Source organism: Uloborus diversus, chromosome 7, assembly GCF_026930045.1.
Source record: "Uloborus diversus isolate 005 chromosome 7, Udiv.v.3.1, whole genome shotgun sequence".
NCBI classification, from domain to species: domain Eukaryota; kingdom Metazoa; phylum Arthropoda; class Arachnida; order Araneae; family Uloboridae; genus Uloborus; species Uloborus diversus.
In genome coordinates, this window is record NC_072737.1 from 171,123,922 (window position 1) to 171,151,026 (window position 27,105).

The window sequence follows — 27,105 nt, forward strand, 5'->3', positions numbered from 1 at the left end:
TTGCTTATGAATTTATCAGATTAAATTAACCCTTTCAGACGTGGAGTCCGGTATACCGGACATGAACTTTAAACAGCTGCTTATCATTTATTAATTGAATAAATTACTCGATTTTTTCGTAGTTGATTCTTTACAGCCTGCTTATTATTATCTGTACAAGAATTTTTCATTTTGGGATTGACAACATAAAGAAATAGGGGTTGGGAGAATGGGACTGGCTCATTTTCCCAACCACGGATTCTCGTCGCAAAAGCGAGTTTTTTTTTTTCTGATTTTTTAAAAAATGTATAATCTTATATTAATCATTTCAAATGCTTATATTATGTTTTATTATTGTTTAGAGAATATTTTTCAAAGAAGTTTGTTTGATGTTTAATCGTTTTATTATCTGAAATATGTATTTCAATAATATATGTCCGGATTATTGGACGTGTCATAACTCTTTTAATTTCTCACCTATAAACTTGAAATTTTGTCTATAAAATACTCTTTACCATAGTACACTGTCTACCAAATAAAAACACTTTTGGTTAAGTATTTCAAAATTCCGTCTGAAAGGGTTAATTGAGCATGTAAACAGAAAATGAACATGTGGGGAGCTAATTTTTTAATTTCTCTCACACTGTCGGTATCTCGGTCAGGAAAACTGAGATGGGCACGCTTTGCCTCCATGGGCTGTTGCGCCACTGGGTTTGGTTTATCTAATTCTACACTGTTTTTCTTATTATTAAAGCTTCAAGTTTAATGTTACAAATTATTATTTTACGAAATATTTTTGTGCATGCCATTCACCCCAGCAGCGGGAAGATAAAGCGAGTACTAAGCGTACTTGGGAACTAAGCCCTGGGTGTTCCGTGTTCGGCTAACCACATGACCGGAACATCTACCTTGCACCCAGAGAGCTCTCGGTCAGGAAAACGACGATGGCCTTTGCCCCCCATGGGCTGTTGCGCCCCTGGGTTTGATTTATCTAATTCTAAAGAGTTTTTCGATTCAAGCTTAATATGCTATCTTCTTGACTTTTAACTTCATAAAAAATTATTATTATTATTTTTTTTTGGCGTGTAATATGCAATACAGTTCGAGAAAATATAATCCACCAAAGGTCCCAGTGACAGAGAGGAAAAAAGAAATATTCGGAAATGTCTGGTAATTAATTTGTAGTAAGTTTGTTAGCAATTCTGCAATTGCATTATCTACTACCAGAGAAATAAATGTAAGCTTCAACCAAGAACACATAAAGTCGCACTTAACGACGTTAAGTGTCACTTATGTACTCCTAACAAAGTGTTATGTACTTTCAACTAAGTTAAGTGTCGCCTTTTCCCAGGTTGCACACGTAACGGGTAAACGTTTCATAAACGTTTTAGAATGAATGTGACAACGTTAACAACCGTTCGAAAACGTATATGAAACGGAGTGTTTAGTGTGTTACTGTGTGTACACGCTGAACGAATTTAAGTGTCAGTTAACTTTGAACCCTAAAATAGGAAGGGGAGTTAAAGGCAGCGAGATCGGGTGAAGCTTTACAGATGATTTCTTATTCATTTGTTAATTTTTATCTTAATTCTTCATTTGTCTTAAATTCATTTCATTTAGTCACCACATGATCGATGGCTACCGTTAAAGGTTGCCCTTTGTTTGATGACCTACGTCAAGATATAAAATATTCGAGTCAATTCAAACATAATGCACTTAAAATTTAAATCACAGTTTTAATCTCACTTCAAATAAATTTTCCAGAATAGTCGTGATGTTTTTAATTGTTTTATTCAATGCTTTTTAATAATACATTTCATTAAAATATTTTAATTTCAGCGGACACAAAGCATTGAAAGATGTTGAAGTACGGGATTGTTTTATTTTTTGTATTCTGCCTAACTGCAGTTTCTGCACTAGAAGAAGATGATGTGCGTTGTAAGTATATTTCTAAGAGTGATTTAAGACACAACTGAATCATTTAATAATCCGACAGCTGATTATTAATTGAACAGGAACTGCGATAGTTACAGAAAATCTTAAGGCCAAAAACTTATGAGAAATTGTAATTTAATCATAATTTTTAAATATACAGTCGGATCCCGACTTACGCGAGGGATGCGTTCCAAGACCACTCGCGTAAGTCGGAATTTCGCGTTGTGAAACAATGTATGTTTAGAAAATTTTTATAAGCATACCCAATTATTTCAGACATGTGTTAACACCCCTCAAATTCTTTCAAACCATTTTTTAACTATATAATACCGTATCTTTTATAAAGAACTGATTTTTCACTGTATTTTAGAAAAATCGTTACTATTTAACATGATTACTGTTATAAAGCACAAAATCTATGATCAATAAGATACATGTAGGAGAGGTTGGGGCAAGATGAGATACTTAAACCAGAAAACAGTTGTGGGGGCAAGTTAAACTCCTAAGTCAATTAGAAAACTATGTCATTATTATCTTTCAAGTGTTATAAAAGTATAAAATTTGACTAAATATCCTACTTCCAACTGAAAAATGTTGACGCATGTTTAAATTAGATGAGTCAAAATCCCATCTTACCCTACCAGGTTGGGTAAAATGAAATTCAGGGTTTTTCATAAGTCACAAAGATGAGCAGCTTCATCGTCCTCATCCTCCTCTCCTGCACACTATCAATGGACCTATTTCTTGCATTTGCAGCACCTAATCCATCCTTCTGTCGATTGGGAATATAAATGTCTACAGTAAAGGCATGCGACATCAGAAGGCTCAGACGACAATTAAGAATCGGATGGTTTCCGATTGGAAGTGCAGTTTTTGTTTTTAATGTTTTAGTCTGTATTCTTTTGTTTTTATCTTTTGACTGGCCAACTTTCGTTGCTGTACTAGTTGATGGGGTAAACGAAAAAATGTCATCCAAATCCCCTTTTCACGTTTCGTTTCTTCTTTTTTCCTCCATTTTCTCCTCTTCCTGCTTAAATTTTTATACTTTCTTCTCCTCTCTGCTTAGACTTTCCAATTTTCTCCTCTTCCTGCATAGATTTTTCCATTTTCTTCTCTTCTCTCTCTGCTTAGATTTTTCATTTTCTTCCGTTCCTTTTGAGCCTTCACCAAAAAAAGTTCCTTTCTTTTAGTGCGCAAGAAGGTCTCCTTCTTCCAAAGAAAAAATAGTTTTCATGAGGCCCAAAGGCTTAACTAGATCTAAACTTGTGGTTTCTTTATTTGAATAAATTTTTCCAGCTGTCGAAACCGTAAGAACACCTCTGTCCAATTGCTGCTTTTAGCTTCTTTCACTTTTCTATGAAGTGTAGCCCGTGGTACATTATAAGTTCGGGATGCTTTCTGAAATCCCATTTCTCCACTCACTATACATTCAATAGCATGTTGCATCGATTCTAGTGACCAAATTCCCTTATTCGTTTTTTCTTTTCACTATCTTAAGAAATCTGAAAAGTATAAAAACAAATCGCAATACAGGCGGGGTAAGATGAAATAGTATTCCATCATGCCCCTCGTATAATATCTCGTTTTGCCCCACTGACGCAATTTGGCGTGTTCACTGTAGATTCAAGTTCAGCTTATAAATAAAATTACATTAAATCACTGTAAATTTATCCTTTTGAGTTGCGGATTACGATGATAGGAGAGTACAAACGATTAGTAAAATCGTACTCGCCAAATTACAATTGGAAAGGTGGTCAAACAAAATAAGAGCACGGCGAAACGCACGAAAATTGAGAGAAAAACTTAATGCACTGCAAATGCAGTGCACAACCTGGTTGATTCGACCAACGTGGTTTCTACTTCTCCCAACGCAACTACTTGACTACTTTTCCGCTAGATAATAGCACCCACCTTGCTAGGAGCTTCAGTATTTCATCTTACCCCCGATATTCCATCTTGCCCCACCCTTCCCCTACTTAAACAGTAGGGTACTTACATTAAGCACATTACTTCATTATAATAGCACTGAATAGCAGATATCGTATATTAATTGTAATTTTTAAAATTATGAAGATGATGGTTTATGCAGTGTGGGAACACCCCTATTTCTGGCCTCGCTTCTATTTTCATGATGCTTGCTTGTATTTTGCTCAGACACTACTCTGCGAGCTTCACTGTTAAGATTAAAGTGCTCGTTTGGGAGCCATTCTGTTTTATCAACGTTCATATGTAGAAGGAAAAAAAAAATGTTAAGAATCAAAGCGGTTATTTGTATAAACAAAAGCAAAGCGTTGTTTAGACTAATACAGTGTGTGAACTTCCGCTTTCATTGATGCTAAATTAATGAAAGTCCATTCACGAAACCAATATTTAGTGTCAACGAAGCCCATTCTAACGCTCCGAAGCTCCCTTCCAAAAAATTTCATGCTGCAAGCGAGCAATTTGCGTCACCAATAAAAAATTCATTACTCATAGAAAAACTCGAGTTATAGCCATTTCGCGCAAGTCGGATCGCTTTGTAGCGGGATCGGACTGTATTCGTTTTCTTGATTTCACTTATTTCATCATTTTGTAATATGTACATTTAATACAATTTACACACCCTTTTAGAAGTCAGTTAAAAATTTAATTCGTTGTAAATTGAACTTCAAATTTTTTGCGAAAGCAAACCTTTCAAAATAAAAATTCAGTACATTTTTAGTGTCTTAATGTAGTCTGCCTTTCATTTCGCTATAGGGCGATTCTCGAAAAAATGTCCCGTGCGTAACGCTCAGTTTTCAATTTTATTCAAGTAACTATTAATTAAATATGGGATTAACTGTTAGGCTTTGATAGTATATTAAATCATGTATTATTTCCCAACAGCATTATTTTTTGAAGGCTTTGGTTAGCTGGAAAAAATAAAAAAAATTGGCGTTACGCACGGGACATTTTTTCGAGAATTGCCCTATAGCGCTTTTAATCATCTCAACTTTAAGCACTCTCGATGATATGAAAATTTCGATTAATGGAATGTCCCAATTTCTAAGAATGATGGAGGCTCTACAGTAATTTCCAAAAAAAAAAAAAATAACGCTCTTTGAGCAAAATAAAGCTCTTCGGATAAAATAAAGACATTAGTTTCCAAGTGTTGATACAAATACTTATTTCAAAATAGCTTTAAAGGGATTCAGAAATATGTGAAATACGTGAATGATTTTATTCAACACTAGTGGTACCCGCACGGCTTTGCCTGTAATAGAAAAATTAAAAGGTCTTTTGGTTCGCCTGTATATTTACAAATAATGTATGGTGATTTTACTCGCAATTGGCTTGTACCCATGTTAAGGTTCCACGTTATGATAATTTCTTAATTTACTCGTCCATTATGATAATTTTGTTCTTAAAATTGGAATAGAAAAAGAACCACATCGAATTTTCGAAAAACAAAAAAACGCTTCGAAGTGCACACCCCCATGCTACAAACTAACTTTGTGCCAAATTTCATGAAAATCGGCCGAACGGTCTAGGCGCTATGCGCGTCACAGAGATCCAGACATCTAGACATCCTACAGACATCCAGACATCCTCCGGACATCCAGACAGAGAGACTTTCAGCTTTATTATTAGTAAAGATAACGCATTACTTTTTCAGGCAGAAATGTATGCGCATGCAATCACAGCTTAATATTTTGGCACATAGTAAATTGTTGTCACACGATCGTAAAAATTAAGGATTTTATTCAACAGAAATTTAACATAACGAAAATTACTTTTAGCTGTTGAACCTGAAGAACTTGAAAAATTGTTAGACGAAGGTAATTTTGAAGAATTCAGCAAATGTAAGTTCAACATTTATATCTGCATAGATTATGTCACAGTTCTTTAACAATTTTAACTAATTTTATAAATAAACCTCTGTTTTTCTAGTGATGCGTATTGATGATGTCAATTTAGTGATTCCTAAAAGATGGTAAGTTTTTTAGACTCAATTTATGAACCTTAATATTTCATGCAAGTTTTGAGGAAATTAAGAAGTAGTGGAAAAGTGATCACCAGACGTACTTTGTGGGATCTCTAAAAAATGGAACAGAAGTCGAAAATTGAATAAATATTCACTTAAGGGGTTATAGTACCTCAAAAATGATGAAACGATCAAAAAAATTTTTATTGCTTATTTCAAAACTAAAAACTATTCTGAACACAGGGGAAAAGTTTCATTGCTTTAGTTCAAAATATTTAAAAATTATTAAATATTATGCTCGCTATGTATTCTTATGCAAAAGAAAAACTTTAAATTGCTTTTTCTCGATGACGATTTTTTTTTGTGTTTTCGTGTCATTAGAATCCCTAAGGATTTTTTTCTATTAAAGATACAGCTTTAAAGTGATACTTTTTGCAATTGGGATAACATATTTGACAAAACTGTGCATTGGATAAGCATTTTATAAATTACTCAAATGTATAGAGCATGTTAAACCTTTAAAAGTCAAATTAAAAAAAAAAAAAAAAAACTTTGATTTTTTACATAATTAATCACAGAAAATTTTCTAATAAACTCATAAGCAAATAAATGCACAGATTTTTAGAGATAATTATAGTGATCGTTTAGCAAAAAACTTTTTTGAAATTAGTGCAAAAATAAAAAAAGTCTTAGGGATTTTAAAAAGTTGAAATTTTCCAAAATTTTTTTGAATTTTTAAAAAATAAGGCAATATTGTTAAATTTTGAAAATAAATTATTGATTTAGAAATAAGTATGCATATTATGGTTTCAAATAAATATAAAATTTACTTAAATTAAAAAAAATGTTTGAAAGGTACTGTGATCCCTTAAAAAAAAGCTAACCGTACCTTTTCAGGCACTAAAAAGTACCTGAAAAAGTAGGCTTGTTATTGTCCATTAACTGCGATTAAAAATGTTCCTAAAATCAGCTCGTTTAGTTAATTTAGTCTAATTAAAGATACAGGGACACAGAGAAATGACTTGTAACAGGTTGAAATGCTTTTTTTTTGGGGGGGGGGGGGACTCATTGAATTGGTACTGCTCATTTATTGCTTTTTAATGTGTATTTTACTTATTTATCAATTTATTTTTCTGTAGCGTTTATGATTTTTTTTTTTTTTTTTGCGTTCTTATTTCGTGATTAAATGACGCCATTTTTTAAAATGACGGTGAGAAAAGCCGATTTGCTTTGTCAATGTAAGAGGTCTTTCAAATAAGAATTTCCCCTCTTTTAACTCAAACTATAGTGCCTAGAAAGAGTAGTGTGCCGACCGGCGCTTTTTCCCCCCACGATTTTGAAGACAAATTGTATGAAAACCGTTAGAGGGCAGTGCAGTCGAGGTGCACGTTCAATGTCGCGGTGTTTACATTAGTAGACGCGGGATTTTGTTACAATTTAGTTCCGCGTTTCTCTTTTTTACCTTTATTTCGTGAATATTTCATGAAACAGCGCTTAAGGCTTTTAATGGAAACATCAAAGTTGAACGATAGAAGAAATAAAAAGCTTCATCTTGGGTATCAGGGAGCAAAAGTGGATACAAAAACATTCAAGAAAAAGTTACGCTTTTTAAAGCTCTAGCAGATGAAGAAAAACTAAAGTGGAATTCGTTAATTCCCAGGTTAGATCAAGTTTTTGATAAATATTGCTCAATTTGTGCTCTGCATTTTGAAAAACATTTTATTGAAACGCATTTTAAGTTCAACAAATTCAACAAATAATCAAGCCAGCTATTTGCCATTTGCAGTTATTTGCAAAATTAGTATGTAGTTATATATGTGATCGGAGCAAGTGGCCCTATTTTTTTTTTTTTTAATGTAAGGAAAGTCCTTGAAAATTGCAGTTTTATTTTGAAACTAGCGGTACCCGCACGACTTTGCTCGGAGGAGAAAATTAAAAGGTCATTTGATTAGTCTAAATATTTACAAATAATGGATGATGAATTTCTCGCCAATTGGCTATGTTCATTCGCTCTTCCCATGTTACGATTCTACGTCATGATAATTTCGTAATTTACTAGTACATATTATGATAATTTTGCTTCGGAAACTGTTCTTAAAATTGAAATAAAAAAAGAACAAAATCGAATTTTCGAAAAATCGCTTCGAGGTGCACACCACCATGCTACAAACTAACTTTGTACTAAATTTCATGAAAATCGGCTGAACGGTATAGGCGCTGTGCGCGTCACAGAGATCATGACAGAAATCCGGACAGAAATCCAGACAGAGAGACTTTCAGCTTTATTATTGGTAGAGAAATAAGAGACGCGCAGTTATTGAATACTTAGGGGCCATTCATTAATTACGTAAGGCTGATTTTGGCAATTTTTGACCTCCCTCCCCCTATGTAAGGATACGTAAGATTTTTCACCCCCCCCCCCTATTCTTACGTAAGATTCCATTTCGTTTTTCAAAATGATAAAATAACAAATCTTGGAATCGTTATTAAATTTACAATATTAAATTAAACCTTTTGCGTAAAAAAATAGTTACTGAAAAGTTAAAATCTAAACTGAATGTTTTTTCGACATTTTTTTTCTTTTTTTGATGTAATATTAATTACAAATAAAACATGCCATACACAATGCGACTCTTTTATTATATTTTACACTATAAATTTTTTTTGTAAAACAAATAAAACAACATCTTATCCTAACACTTTTCTTACATTCCAGACGCAAATGGAACATAATCTCTGCCAAATCACTTGACCGTGCAATTTCTAATGTGAAATACCTACTTGGAAAATATTACGTAAGAATGAGTTTGACACCCCCCCCCCCAAGTTAGGGTACGTTTTCGTTTAGTTTTAGGGTTTTTTTTTCTTTTTTTTAAAAATAATTTAGTTTGTCATTCATACATTTTTCATGATTTATTTTGTACGTATTGCTCTTCAATGTTCCAGTATTTTGCAAAATTAAAATTCTTATTCGTGTTAGCCATAGTTTTCGTTTAGTTTTAAGGTTTTTTCTTTAAAAAAAAATTTTAGTTTTTCATTCATACATTTTTCATGGTTAATTTTGTATGTATTGCTCTTCAATGTTCCAGTATTTTGCAAAATTAAAATCCTTATTCGTGTTAACTATAGTTTTCGTTTAGTTTCAGGATTTTTTTAAATTTAAATAATTTAGTTTGTCATTCATACATTTTTCATGGTTAATTTTGTATGTATTGCTCTTCAATGTTCCAGTATTTTGCAAAATTAAAATCCTTATTCGTGTTAACTATAGTTTTCGTTTAGTTTCAGGATTTTTTTTAATTTAAATAATTTAGTTTGTCATTCATACATTTTTCATGGTTAATTTTGTATGTATTGCTCTTCAATGTTCCAGTATTTTGCAAAATTAAAATCCTTATTCGTGTTAACTATAGTTTTCGTTTAGTTTCTGGATTTTTTTAAATTTAAATAATTTAGTTTGCCATTCATACATTTTTCATGATTAATTTTGTATGTATTGCTTTTCAATACTCCAGTATTTTGCAAAATTAAAATCCTTATTCGTGTTAACTTGTAACAGAATTTATATTTCTAATTTTATTAAGGTGCGTTTAAAGAAATACAAGCTCTCTCATTCAGAATATAATGCGTTTGAATATATTTTTTGGGAGAGCATCACACTGAACTGATTTTCTTTTCTTCTTCTTTTGTAGACGACAGTGATCCTATGTTCCATGAAGGTATGTAAAGAGTTTTTATCACGACAAAAACTTCAATTGTTTCATAACATTATACATTAAATAAATGAAGAAAACTAAAAGAGAAAATTAGTGTCGTTTTGGTGAATTAATTGAAGCTGGAGTAGATTTAGTAATTTTTAAGTGATTTGAAATTTGTTGTTTCTTAATGTTATATAAATGCGCTGATTATCGAAACTAATTAAAAGAACTGGCCAATTGTCCAAAATTGTTTAGAATGAATCACTTAATAAAGAATAGATTTTTTTATAATTAAGTAGTTTAAAAGTTGCTGTACCTGAGTGAAATAAAAGGGTCGATTATCCGAAATAGAACTAAAAGATGTTTTCAATCCGAGGTCGTTTAGGGGAAATCAGTGAAAGCTAGAACGGTTTTATTGATATACAAGTGGTTATAAAGTTTCTGGACCTAAATTTTAAACTAAAAATTTCCGATTATACGTACTCCAATTAACCGAGATATCCAATTATCTGAACACACTACTCCTCAAATTTTCTGACTGTTGAGAATAGGAGATGAATCGACTCGCAAAATCGATATCATTCTCTCAATGTGTGAGAGAATACAAACTTGGAGAAAACTTTATAATCAAAATCAACAAGCGCATACTGTTTATTTTAAACGTACCAATTTACACTTATATATATATATATATATATATATATATATATATATATATATATATATATATAATTTATTTCGAGGCTTCTTAGATTTAGTGCTCATAACGTAAATAAAGCAAAAGTCCTGGAAAGGAAATAAATAAACGTATGATTATCAACTAAGTGCGGTTAAATATCAAGTGATATTTATTGAGAAAAATAGTGAATTTAATTCTAAAAAGAGAAACATTTTATCAGAAATTTCAAACGAAATTTTGTTCTACATGAAATACACCGCCAGCTCAGTCAATTCCAGCCGAGGACTGCAGTTTCGTGCTTATTAGCACTCATCAGCTCGGCATAGAAGTGACTGAGCTGGAGGTGGAAAACCTCTTAAGGACGCCAAGAGTGCCAAACAAACTGGTAGCTAATACAGGATTAACACAGACCGGACGAGTGACCGAAACAATGTTTCGGTTCAACTCGAATATTAAAGGCAAGGCAGGTATAAGTTTTGTTCTATTGTTCATGTCAAATTTTCATCGCATTTGTTGCATACAGATTTCAGTTTTTTGCGTTTTTAGTTTAATGAATATGGCCAGAATATTACAAAGTAATTTTTTGAATTTTTTGTTTCAGGCGTCCCTCTAGGTGATATTTTGATTCCAAAAGGAGAAGAGGAACTGGAGGAGGGAGATGAAGAAGATGAATCAGTACGTACACACCAGAAAAAGAGAGCTTCTTTTACAATTATTTGCTAATCTACATGCATTTCATACTTTACTCTGTGACTTGATGATTCACTAAATGCTCTTTTTAATGATTTTTTCCTTCTTTTTTACTTCCTTTTACAAAAAAGGAAGTATTGTTTTCGGGAAAAAAATTTCACTCAAAAACCTTCCTTAATTTCCATTTTTCTCATCCTCGAATGAATGTTGAGTTTTTTCTTCAACCCGACAACACGTGGATATATGCTTAGGAACGTACAGATACCCGAAACATCCATTTTGACGACCCCCGAGGTAATTACAACGAATTTTCTCGTGACATCCGTATGTACGTATGTATGTGCGTATGTGTATGTGTGCATGTATGTCGCATAACTCAAAAAGGGTATGTCCAAGAAAGTTGAAATTTGGTAGTTTGACTCCTAGTGGGGTCTAGTTGTGCACTTTCCCTTTTGGTTACATTCGGATGTTCCTAAAGGGGTCTTTTGCCCCTTTTTGGGGGGAAATCATTGTTAATTTCGATGTAAACTCAAGTGGTATTATAATTTGTCGGACACTTGGCGATATATTGCCTGTCACTTGGTCGCCAAGTTTAGTCGTCAACTTGGCGACAAATTTGGCGATTTTTTTTTTTATTTTTATTATTTTTTTAATTTTGGTTTCAATTTGGCCACTGTTGGTGATGTTTAGGGAGTAAACTATTGAATCACATTAAAATTGCTAATAATGGGGAATTGACATTAAATTGGAGTCATGTGATGCACACATCAGCTCGTTTCTTTTTGTATAAGTTTCGTAAATGTCTTTTAACACATGTTTGCTCCGATAATAAAATTTTCGCTGACTGATTTCCAGTTTTATTAGCCATTTATTATGTTTAAAGTATACTTTTCTTTTGCAGTGAATAGCGTTTAAATGGTTAGATAAATATGAAGGAAATAAATAATAACATTACCGAGCTCCATGGAAGTTCGAAAGAACTGTATTTGGGATTCCTATTTGTGTTACATTGTTATTAAATTATTTTGTCATGATTATTAAGTTGACAAATATATTCTTAAGACTGATCATAATTATTATTTTTACTGAAAAAATATATCTTTGAAATTATCATTAAAGAAGCTTTTAGAAATGATGTTTCTGTATATTTTTTGAAAAATTTATTTATACATATAAAAAAATCCAATGAGATGCAAATTTAAAATTTTAAGTCATAAAATTGCTTTTCTTTACTGTCCAACCACGGATTGTATGGAATTTCCAAACGACCAGATAAGACGAATCTATTTGAATGAGGGGGAAAACTAAAAATTTGATGCCGGTATTCGATCATTTGAACGAGACTCTGCTTCTGCAAAAGCTGGCATCGCTAAAAAAATAATTGATTCGTCCGTTTCCGGCTGTAAAACGGATGTTTGTCTTTCCATACAATCCGTGGTCAGACAGTACACGTTGGTGGGAAATTTTAATATTATTTTTTCCATTCTTTTATTAAAGCCTTGTTGAATTTGCGTCACTTGACATAACTCTTTATTTTCAATTGAAAACCGTGCAACGCCAGGCAGCTAGTATATAATGTAGATTACTGAATATAAATGCATTTTACCACACCACACCTAATTACATTCTGAATCTACCCTCACACCCTAAATCCATCATCAATAGAAGAAAAAGTACAAAACAATTGCTTTTTTTTGCTGTGCACTTTATCAGAGATAAAACTGTTTTACAGACCATTAACGCTTCGAAATTTCTTTCAGGAACGAGCCGTTTTGAACTTCAGGAAGTACGGAGGCAACAAATGGCCTAATGGTGTCGTCCCCTTTGCCATAGCTAATAACCACTACAGTGAGTATTTTATGTATATATTACCCTTAAAGTATGAAATCCGTTATTTTATAGAATACCTAGTTATTTCATGGAATAACTGATCGTATCCGTTAAAGTGTAAAATATTCTTTATCATATATCTTGCACGACAAATACATTTACCTTCCACCCCTAGTGCATTTACGAACTATTCCAGGCCATAGGGAGAGAACTTGTTTGGCGTGTTTCCGCTAGTTTTTGTTGAGAAATAATGTTCTTTGTAATTCCAAGTGTCATTTTAGTAATCCTTGTTGTAACAAATGATTTTATGGTACGTTTCCATAAATACCATTTATACGCTGCATAAATTAGACAAATTCCTTCTTTTTCACTTTAATGGTCAATTATTAGTTTATTTATAGAATATATAGTTATTTCATTTTAGATAAATTGTTTATTTTACACTTTAACTGTTTCTCATCAGTTAATTTATAGAATCCTGGGTATTTCATAGAATAACTAGTTAAAGTGTCAAATTAATAACATATTACACACTTTAACGGACACGATCAGTTATTTCATGGAATAAATAGGTATATATTCTATAAAATAACTGCATTATATATTTTAACGGTAACATATACAAGATATTTGTTATCGCAGAAGATCAGAACTGCTTTTATCACGTACCCATTCTAAGCACACATTTCACTTTATTACACAAAAATCTCAAACATGTGAATTTTGAATAAAATCTAACAGTTATTTCTCGTGCAATACCTAAATAACTATTTTTTTTACCTTACTTACGCGGCTCTAACATCTTTAGTAGCATATCTTCACACCATCGGTTTCGCTTGTCTACTGTAACGTATCCTGACTAAGGAAAAAAAACAAAAAACAAACAAACAAAAAATCGTAACAGCAGGTGAGTGTGGGGCAAAGTGAGGTAGCGGGACGAAGTGAAATGGTGAAATATTTGGTTAAATACTCTATGTTTAGCGCCGCCTATCAGGTACTAATACTTTACCACATGTAGTTTATTCCAGTCAGGAAAAAGTTATCTCTAAAAATCAAAATACCAATCCCATTATCAATCCGAAAAGAAAAGTAAATGAAAAAGTCCAGTAAACTTAAAATTTAAAAAAAAATGCTGCATTTTTCTTTATTTTTGCCTCCTAATGCTTTTTTGCCATGCCTGCTCTTTTCCATCTTAGAGATAAACAGTAATATCTGAGAAACAAGGGGGTGTCCCAACGATGAAAAATATTTTTGAATCTACTGTCTTCTTAAAATCCTGATAACAGGTTCGCCTATGTCATACATTAGAACCGCAAATCAATAAAAATTCATATTAGATATGGAGAGATATCTTGACTTTGTATTTTTAGTAGCGTCATAAAACGGATCAGTTCATCAACTACTAAATATACTAAAAAAAATTATGCGACAAACCCTCATTAATCCGGACCCTATTAAACCGGATTTCGTTTAATCCGGACAGTAACTTAGATGTACATGCTATTAAATAAAAGGCAAGTTTTGCACTAATGTATTTTGTAGAGGCCGTATTTTTTATTTTTGTCACCTTCTCTTATGCAGTTTTATATTTCATTCTCTTGAATTCAAAATGCATTATTTATTGCATTACAGTAGTTTGTTTATCAGCCTTCTCTCAATTTACAGGTAAATACGTAATTTCATTAATTCGGACAACCTGGATTAAGGACTATTAGACCGGATTAATGAGGTTCTGCTGAAGTACAGTCGGACCTCCATATATCGAATAGCAAATTGCCGGAAAATAATTCAATATACAGAAATTTTGATAGATAGAAATTTTTATATATAGGAACGATCTTATTTTATCCTAAAAATCTCTTAAAACATTAAAATTAAAGCTAATTTTCGTGTATGAAACCTAATTTCTAATTTATACGAGCATCGGATTTAATAAAAGTTAATAACTAAAAAAATAACAGAAATTACATTTTTGCGCCTTCATACATCTTCATTCTTTGTCAATTCAACTTGATCTGCAACATTAGGGGATTTTCGATTTGACAAATCGAGAGAAAAGTAAAAAAAAATCTACTTAACTTTTACTGCAGCTAAAACGACTAGGAACGACAATCAACAGAACAAAAGGGATGACTTGAAACTGATTTTACAATGTTATTGGTTACAACTAAGATATTTGAAATAAACTTGAGGGAATTTAAGAATTCCAGAACGAAACAACGACCTATCTACACACCTCTCAACCCCAGATTCCTTATGAGTTTCGTAGCAACCTTTAGTGAACATAATTTTCTCCCCTAACCTGTATTTTTCATGAGACAAACAGTCTAAAGAGGAAAAAAATCTACGAATGTCTCGAAAAAAATTCGATATATAGAGATTTTTTCGAGTTATAGAAACAATTTTTCTATGTAATGAACATAGAAATTTGCTGGGATTTCGATATATAGAAAGTTTCGATATGTGGGAGTTCGATATATGGAGGTTCGACTGTATTTTGTTTCCATTTCAAAATTAAAATGTATAAATGTATGACTACATGTGATACTGAGGAATACTAAAAACAATTTAAAAAGTCGATGCATTACTTTTTCTCAATACAGAAGTATTACATGAGTTCATTTTCAACACACCTAATGCATTTTAATGTAATGCTTTAAATTGCCCTATTGCTTTTTTTTTCCAGATAATGCTCAGAGGGCTACCATTTACAATGCCATCAATGACTACAATGCAAAAAATACCGGCACTAGATTCGTACCACGCAGCAATCAAAGAGATTACGTCATGATATTCAGTGGAAATGGGTAAGAAGGTTGATTTTACTCATTCAATCACTTACTTGAATATTTTTTTAATTGAAAAATAACCTAGTGAAAGGTATATTTTGTAATTTCACGCGCAGTCATTTTGTTTGAAGCTAATATAATTCCATGTCGTTTCTGAATTATTTTTTGGCTTTTAGTTCACATAGTATCGTTTCAGATCAAAATTCGACCAATTGCGTTTTTTCTGTTCCATGAGACCTGATAGCATTCTTCACAGAGGCATAAAATACAAACGATTTTATAAAGTTTTTACTTTTAAATTATAATTTGAAAATTGTACTTCTATTAGTGTAAAAGTTTAGAAGCAGCAAATTTTATTTCATTCCGGGAATAGAGAATTTCTGCGAAAATTTTGCTTAAAAATGTAATTAAAAGAAATAAAAGGAAAAGAAAATTGTCTTGTGGGGCGCGGATTGATCCTAATAACTGTTGTGCAAATTACATAACTCTAAAAATGTAAAACATAATGTGAGCCTAAAGGGAAAAAATGTAAAACAACAAATAAGTTATGACGAAAAAAAATATCAAAATAATATTTGAGGAACTAGAAATAAAGACGTAAAGAAGTGAAAAATGTGTTAGAACAATCCAAAGTCGAAAAAGTCATTCCTTGTAATAAATAATAAATGCAGTAATTGAATAAATAAATAAATAAAGATTTTTAAAACAATCATTCAATCATTGAACCAACCAAGCTAAAATCTTTTATTCTTATAACGCCATTTATTAGGAGACTAAAAAATGTCATTAGAGCATCGGCCCCACTTGTAAACAGGTACGGAGTAGGTAGGCCGTCTTTGTCCCTAATACAGAAAGACGATAATTGGCTTAACGATCGAGAGATGGCGTTACTAGTCACCTCCTCTTCCACAATTTTTATAAAAGGTCAGAGGAAGGAGATTCTCTTTATCTACTCTATCATTTCTACTCTTGGTAAACTGGTTAACGACCAACCACAAAGCTCTCAGCTCACAAGTTTAATGAGCACGTACCCCGATTTTACTCGTTGAATCTTCATGGCTTTCTGCTATTAAAGTTGTGGAGGGAAAAAAAAATACAGAAAAGGATTTTAAAAGTTTAGAAAAAAAAAATACTCTTTTTAAACAAAATTTCTTTGTGAGTGCCAGACTTTGTATTCACACTGTATGTTAAAGATTGCAATGGGGGTCGTTTCCAAAATTTTAAAAGTATTTTTTTTCTGAAAGATCATGCTAAAAAACATAGGTTCTGACCATTTTTTAAATAATTTGTTTTTGTTTAATAATAATTTTTAAAAAATTACTTTAATCGATGCGCTTTCATTGTTTATGTTTCAGTCCGATGACATCACAAATGATGAAATGCCATTTTGAGTTGCTATTCGCAGAGCAAAATATTAAATTCGCATCTCTACTCACGTGTACTGGCAACGATATGGTTGATAGCAAGCGTAGAGCGCAATTTTAATTCGCTTCTTGATTATCATAACGTGGAATTGCGGTAGAAAGATGCGGCAAAGTGCATCATTTTTGACGTCATCAAGACCACGCCTTGTTTCAAAAATCGGACACTTTGAAAAATTAATTAAAAAATAACTGTTGGAAAAATGAAAGTATTTTCTGGGTCCATGTTATTTGTTTGCTTATTCTATCAATTTCTGTGACAAAATGTACTACTTTTGACTGAAGGAAACAACCCCATTGAATATGATCATTACATTTTTCAGATCATTAAATTTTTACGCCCTTGTAAATTATAAAATAGGCAAGGGTAGTAAACTAGGCGATTGTGACTGTCTTGCATCGACTTTAAAAGAAACCATCTCTCTTTTACTACTTTCATCTGGTTTTTTCTCAGTATTATCACAGAGGTTTCAGTTTACACAGCGAACCGTTCTTCCATTTTAGGTGCTATTCCTACTTAGGAAGAATTGGAAATCAGCAAGCGCTGTCCCTGCAACGCAATGGATGCGTACACCACGCAATCGTTCAACACGAAATGATTCACGCTGTCGGATTCACCCACGAACAGAATCGTCCGGACAGAGACCATTTCGTCCGTGTTCTCTGGGAGAACATACCCCGAGGTAACTTACTTATTTTTGAACACTAATTTCATTCCCGGGGCATATTAAATGTTAAGTGCAGGTTCGAAACCGATGCTTTCGATTGAGTTTTGCTCCTCCATGCCACCTATGACCACTTGACACTTCACACCCTCAGAGATCAACCGCCCCTACCAGTTGCTCGGTTTATCAGTTTTAAATGCTCAGATAAATCTGAGCAAGCGGGTCTCTGAGGAACTTTATTTAAATACATAAAAATACAGAAAAAATAAATTATTATCTGTTACAATTTTGATTTGCTCTTGGCAAAAATTTTTTGGTAATTTAACATTAATATATGTAATAAAGTGGACAAAACCAATGCATAAAAGCTTTACAATGATACAATTAAACACAAACGACATTAGAGAGTTGTTGCTTTACAGAAGATAACGTGTAAAAGCGTAGAAAAAAAACCTGAATTTAAATGGTATTAACTATTGAGAAAAGAAAAAATCTGTGTATTAATCAACGCCTTGAAACATGAAGCCTTCATTAGCCAATAGACTGAAAATCGAGTTAATTCTGATGCGGGTATGATGTTGTGAAAAGGCAATTAATATGTTTTTATTGAGTGAAAGACTAAGATTACGTCTGATATGCAAATGCGATGTTAGTGGACAGAAAAAAAATGTAATGTTCCGGAGAACCTAATTCCCCGGAAGAGCAATAGCAGAATCAGAAAGGTTAAATCTGTGAAGATATTGTGGGAATGATCCATGGCCAGAAAGGAATATTGTCTCAAACCTACTTTTAATGCGGGGAGAACAACAAACGGTGGGGAAGAATTCGAAGACTCTACGTCCAGTATCCGCTTCATTCCACCTAAATTGCCAGTCATCTAATGCTGCCATCTATGACCAGGGGTGCCCTGATGGAGGTCACTGAGACCTCCCAAAAATGTCCTTTATTTAGCCAACGATTCGGCAAATTTGGAGACATAATTGCAATTTGTAAATGGCTGATTGTCCCTTTTCCTTAGATATACGCATTCTCGCACTGGAGTTCCACTCGGTAAACTGAGAATTTCCCTCTCCCCAAAAATTTAAATTCGAGGCGTCCTTGTCTCCTCCTCCGAGAGAGGCGTTACATAAACTGCTTATTTATTCCAAATCGTTTGGCGACAAATTAAAAGTCTCTCGGACACTGTTTCTGAAAAATTAGGGATAGAATTTGTGATAAAACTTCATTTTGGTGCAAAGAGTGTGAGGTGGCACTTAGCCTTGAGCTATGCTTTGAAATTCATATTACAAGCGCAATTTCAAAGTTAATTTGAATAAATATAATAAATAGTGCACTGTGAAAAGAATTCCGAATTTTTCCTGGATGATAATGGGCAGCTTATGTATAATTTCTGCAAATAACATATTTTCCAAAAACCAGGAATGTTTCCCGCTAAAAGTAACCTTCGTAAAATTGATTTGGAATCTTTCTGAAAAAGGACTTAAAAAAAAAAATCAAATTTAATATTTGAGTAAATGGCTTTTTAACGAAGGGAGCTGTGTTAGTATCAGAAAATGTTCTCAAATCCGTTCCCAAAAGAGTTAAAAAGTGCGCTGAACCAAATATGTGTTCTGAAAAGTGTCCCCAGAAGTGATTTGAGAACGGTTCCCTTTTTAGAGCACTTCAGGGAAGTGATTTTTAGAGCACTTTAAAGCCTCCAACATGCTTTAAAGTGCTCTAAAAATGGAGGACGAGTGTTCTGTCTAAAAAGTGTCCGGAGATTTGCAGTGCACCTAACATTTTCCGATTTTTGTTTTGCACAGAATGGCATTCGCAATACCGAAAAGGCAATTCTGGAGATTGGGTCACAACCACAAATTACGACTACTACTCGGTGATGCACTATGGAATGAGAGCGCCCGGAACAGGACGCAGGGCATTCCAGATCCTGAGGGGAGGCATCGACGAGAGGTACGTCGGACAGAGAGGAGGCATGACGGGTCTGGATGTGCAGAAGATCAGAAACGCATACAGGTAGAACACAGAAAATGGACGTCCCCTCAAGTCGAGTATTAATAACCTAAGCTGAAGGTTATTAATATTCCGACGCAATATGTTTATGTGCAATAACTCCACAGATAAAATTGTGAAAATGTTAGATAATAATGTCTTTTTCACAGAAGAAAATAAAGTTTATTTCATTAAAAGTTGTTTTTGCTGAATCTTACTAATATTATATATGCGAAAGTTTGTATGGATGTATGGATGTATGGATGGATGTTTGTTACTCTTTCACGCAAAAACTACTGAACGGATTTTGATGAAACTTTACAATAATATAGCTTATGCATCAGAATAACACATAGGGTAGTTTTCGTCCCGTTATGGGGGGCGAAACCCCCTTAGGGGGGCAATAAAACACAATTTTTGTATAAATTCTCTAATATTGGGATGAAAAAATACTTGCACATATTTACATTATATGTCCATCGAAAGCTCTGATTTTTCTGCTGAAGATGGCACCTGTTCGAAATTTCTAAGTAGAATAAAAAACGAGTTATGAGCTTTTTAGATCCATGTTCGAAGGCTTTCCTCAACTCAATACAGTATTTAGTGTATCATCTCAACTCCTTGTCGATAACGACAATTGTTGTATTGTTGATTTTCTTTGCTTTTCGTGATTGTTCAAGGCTTTTCTCAAGTCAAATCTTGAAGTAAGATTTTTCCATTTAAACGGAACTTTAATGTAATTAATGGTTTTTATTATTATTTATACTGATTGAACACTTACTCATTATCCAAACAACCAGCAGATCGCCAAAATTTTTGCAGAAAGATTTCCGTAGCTGATGCATTTGGCAGTTTTTTCAACGTTGCTGTTTTTGAAGCCGAAGACTGCGTCATAATGTTTCTCAGCTTTCACCATGCAAACAAAATATCGCCAATCAAAGAATTTTCAAAAAGACTTTTTTTACTGTGTTAAATAATCCAGCAACTAAATTAGGCAAATCCATAAACAGCACAAAAACTTCCATTAATTTTCTTTTTTGCACAATTTCAAACAATCACCAAATTTTATTACTTATTTTGGTAACATTTCGGATGAAACTGTTTAGCGCCATTTTATGGTGACCAAAAATATCTCAGCATCTGGTGACGATATCTCTGTAACGAAAATTAATATCATATCGTTTTACAAAGTAAGGAAAGAATGGGGGAGCATCATCGAAGGTACCCCGAAACGACTTTCGAAAATTCGGTAAAATCACACCAAGCGCCACAATAATTGAAATTTCCCGAAATAACTAAAGCAAGTATATGGGGATGCAGCTACTTTTTTTTAATCACTTCATGCTTCATTAGCCATACAGAGAAGGTTTTAGACTCCATGTGAAAAAAAAGTATCAACAGATTAATCTTTTTAAACATGAGAAGATTAATTTCATGTTTTTTAAATTTGTATATGCTTAAATATAGTGCTTTCTTTTCTAAATCAATACTACTTTGTTCTTTATACTTATTGCTATTTTAGTTTTATGGGTAAGGAAGAAACTCGATTTTTAATCACGTCAAAAAGATGTGTTTTAAATTCTTTCACTTAAAACAGAAAACAAAAGCAAGTAACGATTTTTTCTAATAATTATTACTGACCCAGGCAACGCCGGGTATTTTTGCTAGTCATCAATATTTTTGTGTCATTTTGTTACTATAAGCCGGCCCGATCAGTGAATGAACGACTTGCAGTAAATAACCATTTCGTAATTTTTTTAAAAAAAGAATTTGTCAAGCATTTTTTTTCCTTGGATGAATTGTCAACAATAACTTCTTTCTTGACAATTCTAAAAAAAAAAAAAAAAAGCAAACAGTTCAATAAAAAAAAAACTGTCCCTGAAAAAATATAGAAAAAACGAGCTGATAAGTGTACCACATGACTTCTTTTTATCCCAATTTAATGATTTTTAATCAACACTTTTAGAAAAACACCAACACCATAATTTTCCCTGGTTCGGACACGTCACTCATATTATGGAATTTTATTATTAACTAATAAATAGTATTAACTAATGCAAAAAAGTGTTTTACAGAGATTACGATTCCCAATATCGACGATTTTAACGTGATTCAATGGATGACTCTCTAACTGTCGCAAATAGCGGCAAATAGAAACCAAATTCGAAATATAATTTTTTTTGCCAAAATTTGTCCCCAAGTTGGCGACAAAACTTTGCGACCTAAAGCTTTGCGATACATTGCCAAGTATTCGCCAAAATATAACATAACTTGAGTTAGCATTGAAATTAACACTGATTTTCTCCCAAAAAGGTGTAAAAGACCCCTTTTGAAACATCCGAATTCAACCAAAAGAGGAAGTACACAACTAGACTCCACTAGGAGTTTACATACCAAGTTTCAACCTTCTACGACATACCGTTTTTGAGTTATGCGAGATACATACGCACAAACGGACTCACGAGAAAACTCGTGGTAATTAACTCGGGGATCTTCAAACTGGACATTTCGGGCGTCCATACCTTCTTAGGTACATATGCACGTGGGCCGGCAAAATGGAAATTTAGGTCGATAATTGAGTGATTTTATTTTTCGCGAATACAATACTTTCTTTACTATGCAAAAGGAAATAAAAAGAACATGAAAATAATAAGAACAAAGAAGAGTAATAAGTTAAGAAATAAAATAAAAATATGTTGTAAATAGTAACGAAAAGTAAAAGGCCTCAACGAAACTTTGGTTTAAGACACTAAGTCCACGCATACATCAACTAGAACATTTGCGTTTGCGCACTGGTTATACGTGTTCATTTACTGAGTTGGTGCTCCAATTTTTATTTAAAGTGCCGATGAACCTGCGGCAAGACCATTAAAGTTTTCGCAGTTTTTTTTAAAATAATTACACAAATTAATAACAATATTTTAACTGAAAAATAAGGATATAAGCTTTGTGCTACAATATTGTTACAAATTCTGTAAATAGTAATTATTGTGGTAACGTAACCTGTAAATAGTTTCCCGTAATGAATATACAACCCCCTTAACATATGGCTAAAGTATACAACCCCCGATTCTTTTTTTTCTTATTTCATTCACTGATTTTATCAATGGAAGTGTAGTTGTAAAACGGTCTACGTATTTCTGGAAGCAGAAAGAATGTTGTGGAAAATTCTTCGATGTTTATAAAAGCCGTTAGCGATGGATAAACAGTTTAGTTTCGATTGAGAATTCGTTAGTGTGTTGGCTCTGTTTATAGCGAGGGATTTCGCTGTGTTGTTTTCGTATTTGGAAGTAAATACGTGTGTAAACGTTGAGTTTACGGTGTTGTGTGATAATTGCTTAATTGCTGATGAATAATTTAGCAGTTGTTGAAGATCTTTCCTGTACATAGTGTAAATAAATTTCCTGTGTTTTTATCAAGAACTGTGTCTTCATTTCAAGAAAGTGGAAGTCGCACCGAATCCGTTACAATTTGGCGCCCAACGTGGGGCTTCTTCTGGACTTTCTTGGAGTAAGTGTGACTTTGGACATTTTTTCGTAAAGACTTTTTTTGAATTAGGACTTTATTTTTATGGTGATTACTCGCGCAATGGATGAACAATTAAAACAACTTCTTGACGCAATCACCTCTGTGAAAAATGATATGGCGGCTAATCAAAACCAATTGAAAAGTGATTTAACGGTGCTGAAAAATGACCTAGTTTCTAACCAAGAGGAAATTAAAAACGATCTTACTTCGGTAAAGACTGTGATGGAAAATAAATTTAATGAGATAGAGCATCGAGTTGATGCTATTGAAGGAAAGTTTGAGGCAGTTGAAGGCCGATTCATCGCAGTGGAAAATAAAATCGAAGAGAAATTTGAAGAAAAATTAAGTTCCGTTGAAGGCCGATGCAATGCTGTAGAAAATAAACTGGAAGAAGAAGATAGAAAATTTCATGAACTTAAAGAAGACATCTTTAAAGACCTGGAAAGGAGATTGGCGACCGCGAAAAGCAGCTCTGTACAGTTTGGCGCTCCCACATCGGTTGCTCGACCGTCCATTAAACTTGCCACATTTGTTGGGAAAACTTCGTGGCAGGTTTACAAAACTCAATTCATGATAGTGGCGGAAGCGAACGGATGGGACTCTGCTACCAAGGCCTGTCATCTTGCAGCATCCCTGAGAGGTGACGCAGCGGACATTCTCCAGACCCTTCCGGACAGCCAGCGCCTGGATTTCGCCGCCCTCACATCTGCGTTGGAGCTTCGCTTCGGTGAGAAGTTCCAGAAAGATTTCAGCCGACTCCAGTTGAAGTCCCGTTTCCAGAAAACTGGGGAAACCCTGCAAGAGCTTGCGGCGGACATCGAGAGACTGTCTCATCTTGCTTTTTACGACTGCCCTGCGGATGTTCGAGACAACCTGGCACTCAACTACTACATCGACGGGGTTCGAGATCCGGAAATCCAGAAAGCTCTACGGATGGCGGATGTCAAAGACCTGAATTCTGCTGTTGTGTATGCGATGAGATACGAGGCCGCCCAAGAAGCAACCCGTGTGGATCGCCATCTAATCCGGACTCAGGAAGCTGTTGTGTCTGATTCCAGGTCGTCCCACCTCGCTGAACTTGAGAGACAACTCGGTGACTTGACAAGACATCTGAGCAGCATAACAGCCCAAAAGAAACAAGAGCAGAAGTGCTGGAAATGCGGTAGTGAAGGACACCTGCGAAGGAGTTGTCCGGCTCGCCAAGCTACGCGAGGGAAGGAAATCACCACCACTAGAGCTCTGCAGATTTCCTCTTCTAGTAGTGGCAGTGATGGACTTTTCATTTACGCACATGTAAATGGGAACCCCTGCAGACTGATTGTCGACACTGGAGCCAATGTGACAATCATTAGGACAGATGTGGCTCGTGAATTTGGATTGAAACTGCTGTGGACATCGCCACGCGTAAGTCTCCAGACTGTGACAGGTGACAAAATTGAGATTGACGGTAAAGTGGACTTGGAAATAGTGTTTGGGAGTGCCACCTACCATCATACGGCATTCGTCGCTAATATCACGGACCCCTTCATTCTCGGATTGGACTTTTTGAAGAAATATGACTTCACTCTCGACTTCAAGACTAATGAGCTGCACTCGATGAGAGAAGACATAGCCGTTTTCCCTGCAGAAAGTGATGTAAAATCCGCTCATCAAATAATAGCCCAAACAGATTTATCGATTCCCTCAAGGTCAGAATCATTAATACCCGGCTCCATTGAAGAAACCAATAGTTTTCGATTTGGACTCATTGAATACTCTAACCTAAGCAATAGCCTAAAAGGAGTGCTGGTAGCATCTACGCTTGTGGACCTTTCTAAGGATGTAATTCCTGTGAGAGTCGCCAACGTGAGTGAAAGGCCAAGGAATATCCGAAAAGTTGAAGTGTTGGCAACTTGTACTCCAGTAAACTGCATCATTAGAAGAATCAATTCCCCCGAGACTGTGTCTTCCGAGTCCTTGACATCGAAGTTAATTGGGAGTGCGGCATTATCGAAAGATCAAAGAACTGCTGCGGAACAATTGGTGGATGACTTCAAGCATCTGTTTTCATCAGCATCGGAGGATGTCGGCCGTACGAATTTAACGCAGCATAGGATTTACACTGGAGAACACCCCCCTATTAAGCAGCATCCAAGACGACTACCATTCGCCAAGAAGGAAGAAGTTGAGACCCTCCTGAAAGAGATGAAGGAGAATGATGTAATCGAACCTTCATCCAGTCCTTGGGCCTCTCCCATCGTCTTGGTCCGAAAGAAAGATGGCTCCACCAGATTTTGTGTCGATTACCGACGACTGAATGAAATCACCAAGAAAGACAGTTACCCTCTTCCACGGATAGACGATACCTTGGACACTCTTTCCGGACACAAGTGGTTTTCGACCCTGGACTTGAAGAGCGGCTACTGGCAGGTTGAGATACACCCTGAGGACCGAGAGAAGACAGCGTTTACAACTGGACAAGGCTTATGGCAGTTTAAAGTGATGCCCTTCGGCCTCTGCAATGCACCAGCTACGTTCGAGCGTCTTATGGAGACAGTGCTAAGAGGACTCTCTTACGAATCCTGTCTGGTCTACTTAGACGATATCATCATCGTGGGACGCAGCTTCGAAGAACATCTGGCAAATCTTAGGAAGGTGCTGCAAAAGCTTAAGGAAGCCAATCTGAAGTTAAGCCCGTCCAAATGTAATTTGTTCCGCCGGGAAGTGAACTACCTTGGTCACATCATCTCTTCTGAGGGTGTACAAACCGATCCAGAGAAGGTATCTGCGGTCAGGAGTTGGAGTCGTCCCGAAAACATCCATCAGTTGCGAAGTTTCCTGGGGCTCTGCACGTACTACAGGAAGTTTGTAAAGGGTTTTTCCAACATCGCACGACCTTTGCATAAGCTGACGGAGAGCAAGCAAAAGTTTGAATGGTCCAAAGAATGCGAAGATGCATTTTTACGACTGAAGGAGGCTTTAACATCAACGCCTATCCTCGCCTATCCTCAGCCTGAAAAATCCTTTATCCTGGACACTGATGCGAGCAACGAGGGCATCGGAGCTGTTTTATCCCAAGAAATTGACGGAAATGAACATGTCATCGCTTACTGGAGCAAATGCTTATCAAAGTCGGAGCGAAATTACTGCGTCACCAGAAAGGAGTTACTGGCCATAGTGAAAGCTGTAGAACACTTCCATCATTACCTCTACGGCCGAAAATTTCTGCTTCGGACAGATCATGCCTCATTAACTTGGCTTTTGAACTTCAAAAATCCGGAAGGTCAGATAGCCAGATGGATACAGCGGCTCCAGGAATATGACATGGAGATCAAGCATCGAAAAGGGTTATCTCACGGTAATGCTGACGCTTTATCAAGGAGACCCTGTCCTGAGAACTGCCACTATTGTTCCCGAATCGAGAAACAGTATGGAACGACTAGCCCTACTGCCTATCAGGTGACAGTGACTTCAACATCATCAGAACCTGATCCATGGAGTGACGACCAAGTTCGAAAAGATCAACTTGAAGACCCCGACATAAAACCAATTTTGGAATTCATGGAAAGTGACAGTCGGCGACCTAGCTGGCAGGACGTTTCCATCCTCAGTCCTGCAACAAAAAGATACTGGGCTTTATGGAACTCACTCCATTTACGGAACGGCGTGCTACACCGAAAATGGGAATCTGACGACGGCAAAACATCTAGGTGGCAGTTACTACTTCCCCGATCAAGGATTTCAGATGTTCTGAAAGAAATACATAGTAGTGCGACTGGAGGACATTTTGGTGTCTTGAAAACCCTCAATAAAGTTCGGGAGCGCTTCTTCTGGAGCAAGGCGAAGGATGACGTGGAGAAGTGGTGCCATTCTTGTGACGCCTGTGCTGCTCGTAAAGGACCGAAGAAGAGAAGCAGAGGTAAGCTACATCTGTACAACGTTGGAGCTCCTTTCGAACGAATTGGGATCGACATCCTGGG

General features: G+C 34.9%; 1 protein-coding gene and 1 long non-coding RNA gene across 2 annotated transcripts; both read left to right on the forward strand.

Moving 5' to 3' along the window:
* The first annotated feature begins 1,816 nt into the window (after window positions 1–1,816).
* On the forward strand, window positions 1,817–5,861 carry LOC129226373 (uncharacterized). Its single transcript, XR_008580780.1, has 3 exons — window positions 1,817–1,917; window positions 5,673–5,735; window positions 5,824–5,861. It is a non-coding gene; the product is annotated as an uncharacterized LOC129226373 (long non-coding RNA).
* A 3,692-nt stretch (window positions 5,862–9,553) lies between these two features.
* Window positions 9,554–19,805, forward strand: LOC129226573 (low choriolytic enzyme-like). Its single transcript, XM_054861190.1, has 6 exons — window positions 9,554–9,576; window positions 10,836–10,909; window positions 12,685–12,772; window positions 15,441–15,561; window positions 17,469–17,647; window positions 19,432–19,805. The coding sequence occupies exons 1-6, from the start codon at window positions 9,564–9,566 to the stop codon at window positions 19,644–19,646; spliced, it is 690 nt and encodes a 229-aa protein (XP_054717165.1). The 5' UTR covers window positions 9,554–9,563; the 3' UTR covers window positions 19,647–19,805.
* The last annotated feature ends 7,300 nt before the right edge of the window (window positions 19,806–27,105 follow it).